We start from the raw sequence: 14,792 nt of genomic DNA on the forward strand, positions 1-14,792 counted from the left end.
ATGAATAGAATGGCTATCTCAAAATTTCTATTAAATGTATTTCAGGACAATACGAAGTGTGTGTGTGTGTGTGAGGGGGTAGCTGCCCTCCGATAACTATTACTCTTAAAAGAACACTAGAGCATCTGATTACCAATCCAATGAGCCTCCTCCAAAGTTTATATGACCCTGTTTTCTATAAAAACCTTATACACCCCAAGGGCATAAATTATAACCCTTGCCCTGGCGGCTAGGGGGGTTTTTTATCCTCAAAGACATAATTTCCAGACCTTTCACATACGCCGAACAAAACAGCTATCTAAAAATTATGATCGGAAGTGTTTAGGGAAATGATGGGCGTGGGGGGGGGGGGGTTTGGCCTCTGGTCAATTTCGAATAATAAAAAAGGCACTAGATCTCTAAATTACCAATCGAATGAGCTCTTTTCGAAGCTTCTACAAAATTTTCTATAATAACCTTATATGCCCCAAGGGCATAACTTACGACCTTTGTTCTGACGGCCATGGGGGGAGGGTTGTCATCCTCAAAGACATAATTTCCAGACCTTTCAACTACGTTGAACAAAATGGTAATATCAAAATATTGATAGGAAATTTTTGGGAATTTGATGGGCGTGGGGGGGGATTCTCCCTCCAATTACTTTCAACTATTAAAACGGGCAGTAGTCCTCTCTATTTCCTATCGAATGAGCCCTTTTTGAAGTTTTTACGACAACGCTTTCTACAAAAACCTTATATGCCACCAGGGCATAACTTATAACCTTAGCCCTGAGAGCTGTGGGGGTTGTCATACTAAAAGGTGTAATTTTTGGACGCTTTAACTACGTTCAACAAAATGGCTATATCAAAATGTTGATCGGAAGTGTTTGGGGAAATGATGGGCGCGGGGGGGGGCGTTCGCCCCCCAATCGCTTTTGACTATTAAAAAGGGCACTAGCCCTCTCAATTTACAATCAAATAAGCCCTTTTTGAAGTTTCTATGACAACGCTTTCGATAAAAAACCTTATATGACCTCAGGGCATAACTTATAACCCTTGCTCTGAGGGTTGTGGGGGGTTTGTCATCCTCAAAGACATAATTTCCAGAACTTTAAACTACGTTGAATAAAATGATTATATCAAAACTTTGATTTGATGTATTTGGGGAAAAGGTGGGCGTGGAAGGGGTGTTAGTTGCCTCCCAATCACTTTCGGCTATTAAAAAGGGCACACGCCCTCCCAATTTCCAGGCGAATGATTCCCTTTCGAAGTTTCTACGACAATTCCTTCGATACGAAGTGCACTGGTCTAAAAGAAGAAAAATAATAATAATAATAATACATTGTGCCCACATCGTACTTTACTTAGGCAGCGCTATTGCGCTACCTATGATGACTCCTGAAACACAGGGGTCGTTCAATTAGAACAATAAGACGCTTTTTAAAAGTACTAAAAAACTTTAGCGTAAAGAGTGAGGTGTTGATGAGGGGAAAACCCCCTTCATATACATAATAATTTCTGTTCGTTTTAAGTTTTAATGTTGCTCCTTGATTTCAATTGAAAAAAAGTTTGTTTTTATTTACCTACTAAATAGATTAACTATCATTACACAAACTAATAACTTATGAATGAATTCTTAACTATAACTATTAACAACTTATGCCAACACTGGGCCACCTGAGGCCTACAGCTCCTCTATCCAGAGCATCATTACTGTGAAGCCCGCCTACCTTTATTAAATCGGTTATTGGGATAAAAGAATACAGATATTACAGGGCCACTGGTAATGCGCACAGCCTCGACAATTGTTGACGTTTAAGTTACCGGGTCTTTTTCCAGGGAAAGATAACAAACCTGTCAGCCAACTACGAGACAGCTGGGACTGGTCCCGGGGTCCCGTATTGTCAAGCAGAGCTCAATCCATAGCGCTACCAAATGATATTGGAAAGAGACAGCATACACAAAACAAAATGAACATTTCCTTTAAACTAGTTGATATTAGCTTATTTAAAATACGTTAATCCTAACCAAAACACTAAAACCAAATAAAAGTATAACTTAACGGAATCGGTGGGAGGAAGAACGCACAGACATACGTTCACTTAAGGCGACTCTATGCTGCAATTAGTGGTAGTTAATCTGGCTGCGCCTACTTTTTTAACGAATAATGAAGATGCTCCAAAACTTGGTGGTTTTCCTTCTTTAAAATATATTTTGCTCTTTCTTTCTTTTTTGGCAGAATACAGCTCCCCTTCCTGCACACAGCCTGGATTCGCCTGCTGTATCACCGAAGGCTATACCAGAGTTCATCATGCAGGGGCGGATTTAGAGCAAATTCTTGGGGGGGGGGGCAATGCGTAAAGGGTGCCAATAATTAACCATATTGACAAATTTATTTAAAAAAAGAGGGAAAGACAGAAAAAACAAGGAATGAGGGCGCCGGAAAAATCTTTGGGTGGCAGGATCCCGCCCCCTCCCCAGATAAACCAGCGTCAACATGGTGGGTACCCCTTCTTCTTCTCTAGTGAACAAAGATTTTTTTTCTGAAAATTCTACGGAAATTTTTGAAATGGTACATCTGATGATCATCCCCTACTGAACCATGCAATTGCCAAAATTTTTCTTTTTGGCAATGCAGCTGGGGCCAAAGAAAAAGCAGCAAATTTCAAATCGGATGGAGAGGGGGTTATAACAATAATTTGAAGATAGTGAGAACTCAGTAAGTGTGTCTGAAAACTGAAAATCTAATAAGAGAGGAATGGAACTTTGCTCTTTTTACTACTACTACTACTACTAACAACTCACCGCAGCACCAAGCCGCCTGAGGCTAACACAGCTACGCACGCTCCTCCTCCACCCCAATCTATTTAAAGCCTCCCTTTTTACACCCGCCCACGAAGTTCCCATTTCCTTTAAATCTTTCTTTATAACGTCCTCCCACCCCAGACGGGGACGACCTGCTTTCCGTTTAGCCCTAGATGGTTGGCCGAAAAGAACAATCTTCGGCAATCTGTCATCCTTCATCCGCACAACGTGCCCTAGCCACCTAAATCTTTCTTTCATTATAGCCCTAGAGAGCTGTATTGAACCACATTTTTCGTATAGCCTATTGTTTGAAATACGGTCAGTCAGCCGGGTACCCAGAACAATCCTTAAGCAATTTCTCTGCAAAACATCTAGCAAATCTTCCTCCGCTTTTCGGAGGGTACATGCTTCAGAGCCATATTTGACCACTGTCATCACTGTAGCTTCTAATATTCTAATCTTGGTTTGCAGACTTATCTTCCAGACTTTTTTTAACTGTGAAAAAAAACACTGAGCCTTAGCTATTCTATATTTAACATCTTCACTGCTCCCACCATCTTTACTAATAATACTACCAAGGTAAGTGAAGCTGCCCACCTGATCAATCTTTTCATTACCCAACGTCACCTTTTCATCTTCACTTATTCCTAGCCTTAGTGACTTAGTCTTCCTACCATTAATTTTCAAATCAATTCTAGCACCCTGAACTCGCAAAACCTCTAAAACTTCATTCATGTTGCTCACACTTTCATCTAGGATGCTTAAATCATCAGCATAATCTAAGTCCAGGAGACGTTTTGCTCCCCATTTAATTCCGTGGTCTCCCATTGCCTTTCCTGTGCTCCTTAAAACAAAGTCCATCAAAATAATCCATACAAAGGGGGATAGAACATAACCCTGCTTATATTCTGATTTAAAATCAAACCAGCTGCTAACTTCATTTATTACTTTAACTTCACCGATGTTATTCTTTTATTTAGCACAGATCATTTTAATGTATTTGTCCTGTTTACCATACAATGATAAGACCTTTGCTAAAGCTCTTGTATCAACATAATCGAACGCTTGGTAATAATCTATAAAACTGAGGACCAAAGGTGTTCGAAAACTTAGGCATTTCTCAATTATTAGCCTAAGAGTGAAAATTTGGTCAACACATCCTCTAGCTTTTCTAAAACCACACTGCTCTTCTCTTAAAACTTTGTCTACGGCATCTCTCAGTCTAAAAAGTATCATATTACTAAGTAATTTACTACCTACAGAGACCAGCCTAATGCCTCGACAATTACCACACTCACTTTTATCACCTTTCTTACTGGTTTAATATTTGATTCGAGAATGTCTCTTTGATTTCTAGGGATCGGGGTTTAAAGCAAAATTTTCGTGAAACTCTTGAAATAAAGAAAATCTTATTCAAGAATATTGCTTTCTATCGGCATGCAGCTGAATATGGGCTGAATTCTATCTATGATAATTTATTAATTTCTGACAGAGTAAAGTCTAATTCACCCAATGTAGTTGACCTTTGTCCAAATTTTATATCACTGAACGCTAATGAACCGAATCCAAGAAGGTCAAAGAGAATAGCTTCCGCCTTTGCTTTGAAAAGAATTAGAGATTTAAAAAATATGTAGTGTTATTTGATTTAGTATATGAGCTTTTGTTTTAAATTGTTTTATTTTAGTTTTACTACTGATGACGGTAACTGTATATGTGACCGAAATATCTGGTATTTTTGTGAATTTCTATCACTGTTATCATCATCACTGTCTATTAAAAGGATTTTATCCCTATTTTAACTTTTATTTGTCGTCATGGAAAGGCAGTGTGGTCTCCGAAATTATCTATGGAAAGCAGTGATGTGCCTCCTTTTCTTATTTTGCTTCTTTTGTTTATTAATCGCCCCTAGGGGGGGCACTGCAACATTACAGAGATGTTTAAGGGCTCATTTGGAAGGAAATTGATACGTTTAAGTGTTTTTTCTAAGTAACATCACTAGTAAACACGTCCTAACAATCGCAACGTTTTTTTTTAGTTATAGCCCAGGAAAGTTGGGTCGCACCACATTTCTCGTATAGATTATTGCTTAATATATTGTCATTTATACTATATTGTCATATTGTCACCAATATTCCTATATTGTCAATTAAACTAGTACCTAAAACCATTATTAAACCATCATTATTAGTTAAACCATCATCATTATAAACCATTATTAAACATTATTAAACCACCTAAAACCATCAATTCCTGTGAAAAATCTGTAAAATATATTCCTCAAACTTCTAGATAGCCCAGATAGTTCTGGGCCATATTTGACAACTGTTACTACCATAGCTTCGAGTACCTTATTCTTAGTTGCAAAGCTTATTATCCTATTTTTTTTAAAATCTTCCAGCTGCAAAAGACATCCCACACCTTGACAACCCATTCCTTTTTGTATTTTCACTGTATCCACTGGTCTTATTAATAATGCTACTTATGCAAGTGAAGCTACTAACCCAATCGATTTTTGCATTCTTAACATCACCTCTTCATCCTCATCCTGATAAAGATTAATTTTAATTTGTTAAATCTTTTTTATTTATTTTTTCGCAAGGTCTGTCAAGTCCCGCATTGCCTGATTTCAGTTGTAGTTTTTCTCAAATTTAAATGAACTCCCTTTCCTTCTGTCTATTCTTTTCTTGCTCTTATTCCTTTTTTCTGTTTTTTCCTTCTTCTCTTTTTTTTCTTTTCTCTTATTTTTATGAATAAATGTTTTACATATTATTTGTCTAAATGTTTAAAAGTTTTGTTTCATGATCCCTCTCATTTAGAGGCTATGGATCCTTCATGGGGATTTGTGATTGTATTATTGAATGATATTTGTTATTTTTTGTTGAAAATATATCTTATCTTGTTTATTCGTGACTTAGTCTCTTTAATATTAATTTTAAAACGATAGCAAAATAAGATTTCCCCGAAAATCCGGTAAATTACTTGAATCATTTCTTATTAAAACTGAAAGTCAATATACTCTTCATTTTCTTCACAGCTCTTAGTAGAAACTGTTTAAATTCTGGACGTTGCATTTTCAAATATATCCCGCTCCGAAACAACATCTTCTTCTTAAAATTTCAGTTCTCAAACCTACTGACAAAAAGCACACCCAAATTTGGATTCTTTTTTATAAGCGTCAAATTAAAGATTAATACGCCTACCTCCCACTCATAATCTCTGGCTTATATGTGTCAAAAGAGCCATTTTGAAACTAAATAATTAGCATTTGGTCCTTAAGAATGGATCTTGTTGGTAAACTGTTTTGAAGTAGGTATTGATCCGTATAAAATTTAGGTGTCCAAGAACATTAAAATAAAATAATTTTAGCCCCTTAGACCGGTTTAAGTAAACCTCCCTTCGGAGGTTTATTCATACTTGAAAACAACGATTTTCTAAGATTTTGAAGATGCTGCAAAATAATGAAGTTTTAGTATCACATGTTAGTCAGTGATGACAAGTTGAACCATAAAATACGCAGAACTTATCAGTTAAATTTGACAAGGCTTTTCCTCCTCAAAATTCAAACATTAACAATCTGTTGTTTCCCAACACTGGCGGATCCAGGGAGGGGCTGCCTCCCCCCGATTTTTTCTGGCGTCCTCTTTCCCTGTTTTTTTTTTTTTTTTTGTGGTGTGGAAATGGCATGCCTTTCCAAAAACTAACAAACAAGTATGTGTCCAATAAGAGAGTCATGCATACTTTCGCCATTTACCCGTGCCCCCATCCATTTAAACATTTTGCTTCTCAATTACTTGGACAATCTGTCTGGCTTTTCTCTGTCTACAATCAGCCATGTCTTGATGCAACCTACTGCAAAATACTTGATAACTTCAATTCAGTTATCAATTGAAGTTATCAAGTATTTTGCAGTAGGTTGCATCAAGACATGGCTAATTGTAGACAGAGAAAAGCCAAGACAGATTGTCCAAGTAATTGAGAAGCAAAACGTTTAAATGGCTGGGGGCACGGGTAAATGGCGAATTTTTTACGAAATTCACTCTTTTTTTTAGAATAAATTTGTCAATTTGGTCAATTATTAGCGCCCTTGTCACATTGCCCACTCCCCAAAGATTTTGCTTTAGATCCGCCTCTGTTTCCCATAAGCAAGTACACCTTCAAAGGAAAGCTGCGTCTTCTTAACATGTTTGGTCCCATGTGCTTTTGGCTTATTTTTTGATAATTGTTCTCCCACGTATCTTTTCCTTTCTTTTTTAATGATGGCACCCAATTTGCACTACAAACTATAAACAACTGCATATCATGCTCTTCTCCACTAAACATTGAAATTCCTATGTTTCGTAATTTTTTGAAGATTAATAGATAGTTGTGAAAGTTTAAGCTTAGTACATTCAAGCAAATAAATTTCGCTTTCCTTGGTACTTAACTCATAATCCTCAAACAAGAAATGTGCTCAGGGAGGAGACTTTGAGGTACAGTCTCCCCTCTCTCTCGAAAAAAAATCCCGCATTTTTCCGAAATTCTTGACATTTCTTATTGAAATTAGCAAAAACAATATATACTTTATTTATCATTGAGCTTCATTCGGGGAAAAAAGATTGTGTGAACATGCTTGTGTCAAACCTAGTCTCGCCCCCTGAATCCTCAAACCGGTTGAATAACCAATTCAAATTAATTAGCTATTCTGAAGGAATAAACAAAGGCAAATATTTTTAACCGATATTTCCGGTTTGTTATTAGTGACAATGGTAAGTAGAGACACAAATTAAAACCCTCGAGATAAAAACCTTTTGTGTTTTTATTCCTTGCATAAATGTACAAATTTAACGGTAGTGACTCGTTAAAATCGCAATAATGAATATTTTGGCTAAGCTACAACTGAAAAAAATTGAACAGTTGGTTAATTGTCAGGTTACACTATTCTATTGCTGGCTACTAAATTTGGTCACCATGATTTGGTCACCGGTAATCCCAAAGCTGATCAGCGACGGTACTGTCAAAGGCCACTCAACTCATTAGACTGGCAGTGGCTTCAATTTAAGAAAATTTAGAGCGGGGCAAAATGAATTTTTCAGAATCTGTGCGGGGAGACAAATTTGAATACGCAAAAAAAACATTTTAATGAAAATTTACCCATTGAAAAAATTAAGCCGAGGGGGATATGCCCTCCCTTGTTCGCCCCCTAAATGACCTCGCAGTAGATTTTCCAAACTTGGCTGCAACGGTTTATTATATCCTCTTTGTATCTACATACACATGGGCCCTGGTTTTATTAAAAATAACCCATGTTCACTTTCTGCCCAGTTACCAGGGAAAATATGTAGTTTAATTGTTTCCATTTTTGTCGTGCATTGGCTATTAAAAAAAAAATATCTCTATTAACGAATAAAAGCGTCATTCATTAACAGAATACAAATTTGAAAGTTGTTTTTTCGTGTGTGTCTCCGGTAAACTACTTTTAACAAAAATTTAGTTTTTTTTTTAGTGGATTACAGTTTTGTAATATACTGCATATGCAAACATAAGACAATTGAAATATACATTATGAATAATTGTAAATGCAAAAAAAAATTCCAAAGTTAAATCAAAACTTTAAACAAATAAAAAAAAAGAAATGAAATATGTCATCTAGCATCAAACTAATATCACCAAAAGAAAAATCCAAAAGTATAAAATTATAAAAAAAAAAAAAAAAAAAAAAAAAAACACATTTTTCAGCCCACATCCATAAAAGAGCGAAATTTGTGGATCCAACGTTGGGGAAGCTAAAACATATAACTAAAAAATACTTTTTGGGATATTGAGACATCGGTACTTTTGTGTTTTATTAGCCTACCTGTGTTCCAGAATAAATATTTTTAGAGTTATCTGACAGTGAAGCTGGAGGAACTGGGAAGGTGTTATGTTGCACAACATACATTTTTCAGGAAACGAAAAAAAAAAACTAACAGAAAAATGTAGAGTTTGATTGCTATTAAAAAATGGCTGTTTGTATAGAATTTTTTTTTTTTTATGCATTTAACATACTACGAAAAAAATTTTGATATTAAACCTTTCCGCACCTATTTCTGTGAATGAGAAAAAAATATTGAACGAATATCTGATGGTATTTAGGAATGTCTAAAAACTATCTAAAAATAAAAATATTAGTATCTAAGGTTCAAAGATCTGAAAGTAGAAAATAAATAGAAGTATATAAAAGAATAACTAAAAAAATGTGCTTTTTCAACAAAAAAAGAAAATTGTTAACGTCTTGAAAATCAAGTAAAAAGAAGAAAACTATGTTGAGAGAGTTGGGTTCCCTAAGTTCCAGGAAGAGGAGGCTACGATTATTGTTTTACAAAAAATCCACATAATGCCTTTGAAAATATCACAGTGACTTTGGCCCAGACCCTTTAGTTTCATTCAGCATGCAAAGTAGTCTCAAACTCACCATTGTTACAACGTGTCTAGTTGTGCCATCTTTATCAACTATAGCTTCAGCCCTGACAACTTCTTCCAGATCTCTTCTTCTTCTTCTATTTAAAGACGAGTCGTCACTTTCTGTTGTGTTCACAAAGTCTATTAATGGGGCGGGGCTATCTTGAAGTATTAGATGCTCCAAGGGAGTTTCAACAGCTCCGGGTCTTCTCTTCAGCTTTAAATTGTTGACCTGACCAGGGTCCATTAAGCATTCTCCATCACCTAAAAATGGTTAAAATTTAGAAATTATTTAATCAAATGAAATGCTTATTAAAAAATTATAAATAAAGAAAATATGCAGAAAAATGAATTCTGTTCACACCATAAGTACTATACCATCGCTCCCAACGGGGGATGGGGGGAGGTGGGACATGGAAAATAAAACATTTTTTACATCCTGAGCCCATATTAGGCCTATAAACCATGATTTTGTAAAAAATTTCTTTCGGCTGTTTAAGTGTTTAGGGTAGCTCCGCAGGACCTTTTTTATTGGTTTGAGAGGTTTGAGTTGTAGATACAAGTTTTACAAAATTTCACAGAACATCTTTTGATTTACTGCTGCCGAACTAAATTTCTAGTTTAAGCAAGGTTGGCTTAAGTCACTAGTCGAAACAAATATTTAAACAAGGTTGGAAAACTTGGTTTAAACATTTTCATTTCCATGATAAATGAAAACAGTTCCTAAAAAAATTACCAATCAAAAAAAATTTTGAACGTATGTTGTTTTTCCACATTTATTGATTCTAGATTTTAACTTCTTCCCGGTTTACTCTTCTTCTCCATAAAGATACACTTTGGTCTCGTAGTGTTTGTGTCAGAAACCATGTTACTAAAATATTAATAGATAAATGTTGTTCACGATTTTTATGATAGATGGCGTTATAACAAAACATGCTAGGGTATGCTTCGGCTGTGTTAATTCAAAAGGCATTATGTGCTATTTGAGTCAAATTAGAGCTTATAGCTCATATTCTGAAAGCTAGCAGTCTCACACAAATAATCCAGTCCATCTTTCCTGATTTATTAGCTTCTCATTATATTCAAAATTTTATAACTTTTCTTACAAACTACGTTTTATCTCCTGTTCTCGCTTCCACAGACAGTTAGAAATTGAAGATATTGATATGAATACGATGTTGCTGTTTTTTTATCTTGATTAAAGAAAAAAAAACACCCAAGTTTTTTTTATTTTTTTTTTAAATGGCGCCGCTTATTCAGATTCAACACAAGATTCAAATGAAGATTCAAATGAAGGCCAACCTTTGGATATGAAAACACAGTAAGCGACGGGACGTGTTTTCCAGCGACTTAATACGTCGAAAGATATTATACACAATTCAAAAACCTAGTAACTGCTCTACTACTTGCGAATTTCAGCAACAAAAAATAGAAATTATTGGTAATAGAGGTAAGGTAACGCATTTTGTGGGGTTCAGGGGTATTATCCAAAGGTTGTCCTCTCACTTAAAATTAATAAGAGAAAAAAGATATTTAACGAATTACTAAAGTCAACCAAGACAACACGAGGAATTTTATGCCCTTTCTCACTTCTTTGTGGAAGAAAGATCCCAGGGGAAGCGTCACCTATGTGTCTTGTTTCTTTTCCTATTTTTCTGTTTACTCTCAACCAAGTTGAAATCTAAGATGAACTTTGAAATTGTTCATACGGGACTATACAATAGCGGTACTAAAACAACAAGGGTATATTAAGCATATATGGTAAAAGAAGAAATAAAGGACGGGAACAGAATGATAAGTCTTGGAACAATGATTGAGATGGTAGCAGTCAGGATAATGACAACAGGCAAGTATGGCTGTGAGACGTGGACACTTCGAAATTCAGCGAAAGATATAATCCATGTTCTCTAGAGCAATTGCCTAAGGACAGTTTTAAGTGGGAATTTAAGCGATTTTATATTCGTTGAGTGACTTGAGCACATTGAGGCAGATAGATTAAGCCCATTTGAGGCTATTGCCTCCTCAGCCTCTCATTCTTCACGATAAAGTTTGGTTTTTGTTTCTCAATGTTTGAAGAATGAATTTTTTAACACAATATCAATGCGCTGAAAAGTTCAGATTGGTTATCGCAAAGCATCAAGGATGGAAAACCCCATTTAGTTGTATTTACTTTAAAAAAGATATTTTTAGTTCGTGGGTTTTCAAAGACAAACGATTAATAGCGCACCGGTAATCGCCAAATTCCTAGATTTTTTGCACACTGTAATATCAAACTGAAGCACAGAAAGGGAGGGTCGAGGGGAGAGGGACCTTCTCATGTGTAAGACAATTTATAATATATTTGTTATTGATTTTCAATGTCGCTCTTTACTTTCAGTTGAAAACAATTGATTATTTATATTTATCAGAGGCATCACTGTAGCGTTGCCTATAGTAAAGGCCATACGGTTCCAATGTTTTATTATTTATTTATTTAATTTTTTTTTCCCAGAGGCACTTCATACGGAAGGAGTCGTCGTAGAAACTTCAAAGGGGGCTCATTCGATTGGAAATCGAGAGCTCTAGTGCCCTTTTAATAGTAGAAAATGATTTGAGGGCAACTCGCCCCCCCCCCACGCCCATCATTCCCCCAAACACATCCAATAAAAATTTTGAGATAGCCATTTTGTTCACCATAGTTGATTTCCAGATAGAAAATATGTTTTTGAGGAGGACACTCCCCCTCAACCCTCATGACCAGGGTTTTAAGTTATGCCCTGGGGGCATATAAGGTTTTTATAGAAGGCGTTGTCGTAGAAACTTCAAACGGGGCTCATTCGATTGGAAATCGAGAGTTCTAGTGCCCTTTTTAATAGTTGAAAATGATTGGAGGGCACCTAGCCCCCCCCCACGCCCATCATTCCCCCAAACACATCCAATCAAAATTTTGAGATAGCCATTTTGCTCAACGTAATTGATTCCCAGATAGAAAATATATTTTTTAGGAGGACACTCCCCCAAATCCCTCAGGGAAAGAGTTTTAAGTTACGCCCTGGGGACATATAAGGTTTTTGTAGAAGGCGTTGTCATAAAAACTTAAAAACAGGCTCATTCGATTGGAAATTCAAAGGGCTTTTGCCAATTTTAATTGTCGAAAATTATTGGTTGGAAACTTGCCCCCCCTAACGGTCATCATTCCCCCAAACCCATCCACTAAAACTTTTTAGATATCTATTTTGTTCAGTGTAGTTGATTTCCAGATAGAAAATATGTTTTTGAGGAGGACACTCCCCCACAACCCTCAGGGAAAGGGTTTTAAGTTATGCCCTGGGGTATATAAGGTTTTTATAGAAGGCGTTGTCGTAGAAACTTCAAAAAACGCTCATTCGATTGGAAATTCAAAGGGATAGTGCCCTTTTTAATAGTCAAAAGTGATTGGAGGGCAACTAGCCCCCCTCCCCACGCCCATCATTCCCCCAAACACATCCAATCAAAATTTTGAGATATCCATTTTGTTCAACGTAGTCGAACGTTCTGGAAATTAGGTCTTTTAGGATGATAACCCCCCTCAGAACCCTCAGTGCAACGGTTCGTAGAAACTTCAAAATAGGCTCATTCGATTGGAAATTCAAAGGGACAGTGCCCTTTTTAATAGTCAAAAGCGATTGGAGGGCAACTACCCCCCCCCCTACGTCCATAATTCCACCAAACACATCCAATCAAAATTTTGAGACAGCCATTTGGTTCAGAGTAGTTTATTTTCAGATAGAAAATATATTTTGAGGAGGATACTCCCCCACAACCCTCAAGGCAAGGGTTTTAAGTTATACCCTGGGGGCATATAAGGTTTTTATAGAAGGCGGTGTCGTAGAAGCTTCAAAAAAGGCTCATTCGATTAGAAATTCAAAGTGCTAGTGCTCTTTTTAATAGTCGAAAGTGATTTGAGGGAAACTAACCCCCCTCTCAAGCCCACCTTTTCCCCAAACACATCCAAGTTTTGCTGTTTCAAAATTTTGAAACAACCATTTTATTAAACGTAGTTTTAAGTTCTGGAAATTAGGTCTTTGAGGATGACAACTCCCCCACAGCCCTCAGGGCAAGGGTTGTAATTTAAGGATTCTCCGAATCCTTCCCATTATTTCTTATGGAAGGGATGCTCGTATAAACTTTAGAAAGGGCTCATTTAACTGAAAATTGAAAGTTCTTGTTCACTTTTTTAAGAGTCAAAAGAGATTGGAGGGTAACCAGCCCCCCCCCCTCCACGCTCTAAATGCATCAGATAAAAATTTCGAGATAAACATTTTGTTAAAATAGTTCTAAGTTCCGATAACAAAAAACTCCGGTGTCGACACAGCCCACCAGGGCCCGGGGGTAGGCGTTGTATGTTATACCCAGGGGGCATATAAACAATCAAACAATCATTAAATGAAAAATCAATGCAAAAAAACATAACATTGATTTCAACGTAAATTAATAAATACGTTTAGTACTGATACTAGTTTTAGTTAATAAATACATTTCTGCTTAATGGAAATTAGCGTGGGGGAATTATCTGCCGGAAAAGAAAATGTTCTTTGAGGGGGGAGGAATTTCCCATGGGGTGGGTTTTCCAAATTTGAATTATTCAGGGAGGGGACGACTAAACCATTCGATAATATTCTAAATTTTACATCTGAAAGTAACGGGAATAAAGAATCAACGGAAATGTCAGAGATAGCACTTCAGGTTCCTTTAGACAATTTTCAAAAGACAGATTATTTTCATTTGTATTACTTTCTCTGTGGCTGCTCAATTATGCATATGAGGGTGGAGATTTCCCCCCACCACTCTCAACGCTAAGGTTTCAATTTTTATCTTAAGGCTTAAAAATGAACGAAATGCGATAAAAGTATAACTCAAAATAACATATATAGAATAATATATGCACATAACACGGAATAATTAATCAAAACTGCATAGTATGAGTTGAGGCTCACCCAAATGATGGCCCAGGGGACTCACCATTCCACAATCTATGAAATCAGTCCTGCAATAACTGAAAATATAAAGTATTTTTGAGTATTTTAACGTCTTCCACAACTCAAACGGTCCAACATTCTACAGCCCAATGAGTCTGTCTAATGTCCTAAATCGGGAACGGAGGAGATAAGTGAAGTTCTGCCCCGTATTGGATGAGTCTCCAGCCTCACCCTCCCCCTCTCCTACTGTCTACGCTAAAGTTTTCTTCTTTATGCCAAGTAAGCCGCTGCCACCCCAAAGACTTTAATAAGGTAAAGTTTTGTATGGGAAGAACGCATAGTAAATCTATTATAATTATCCAATTATAAGGTTAAAATACATACTCTGTGATAGATGGAAAATTGCTTTGGTAAACAAAATCCTATTAAGGTCAATTCCAAACAGTCGTGATCCCTTTGTGTCAGCAAATGAAATGGTCTAAACCCCCTTATTGGAGCTATTTTTTCAATCCATTCATTGTTGTCAATCGCTGTCCACGAGTTATGCAAGCTGTCTATTGTTTATATATAAGGTTTTTATCTAAGAGGTAATCGTATAGACTTTGAAAAAAGCCTCATTCGATTTAAATTGAAAGTTTTAGATCCGTTTTTTAAA

General features: G+C 36.4%; 1 protein-coding gene across 2 annotated transcripts in view; it reads right to left on the bottom strand.

Moving 5' to 3' along the window:
• The window catches only part of LOC148953625 (integrin alpha-PS1-like), an 86,236-nt gene that overhangs the window by 13,782 nt on the left and 57,662 nt on the right, over positions 1-14,792 (bottom strand). For both annotated transcript variants that reach the window (XM_089087283.1, XM_089087282.1), the window contains exon 4: positions 9,214-9,464. In XM_089087283.1, the coding sequence (XP_088943409.1) occupies positions 9,214-9,464 (251 nt within the window). The remainder of the gene's footprint in view (positions 1-9,213; positions 9,465-14,792) is intronic.

Source organism: Artemia sp. Qi Xiang Cuo, chromosome 3 (assembly GCF_049724085.1).
Source record: "Artemia sp. Qi Xiang Cuo chromosome 3, ASM4972408v1, whole genome shotgun sequence".
Taxonomy (NCBI): Eukaryota; Metazoa; Arthropoda; class Branchiopoda; order Anostraca; family Artemiidae; genus Artemia; species Artemia sp. Qi Xiang Cuo.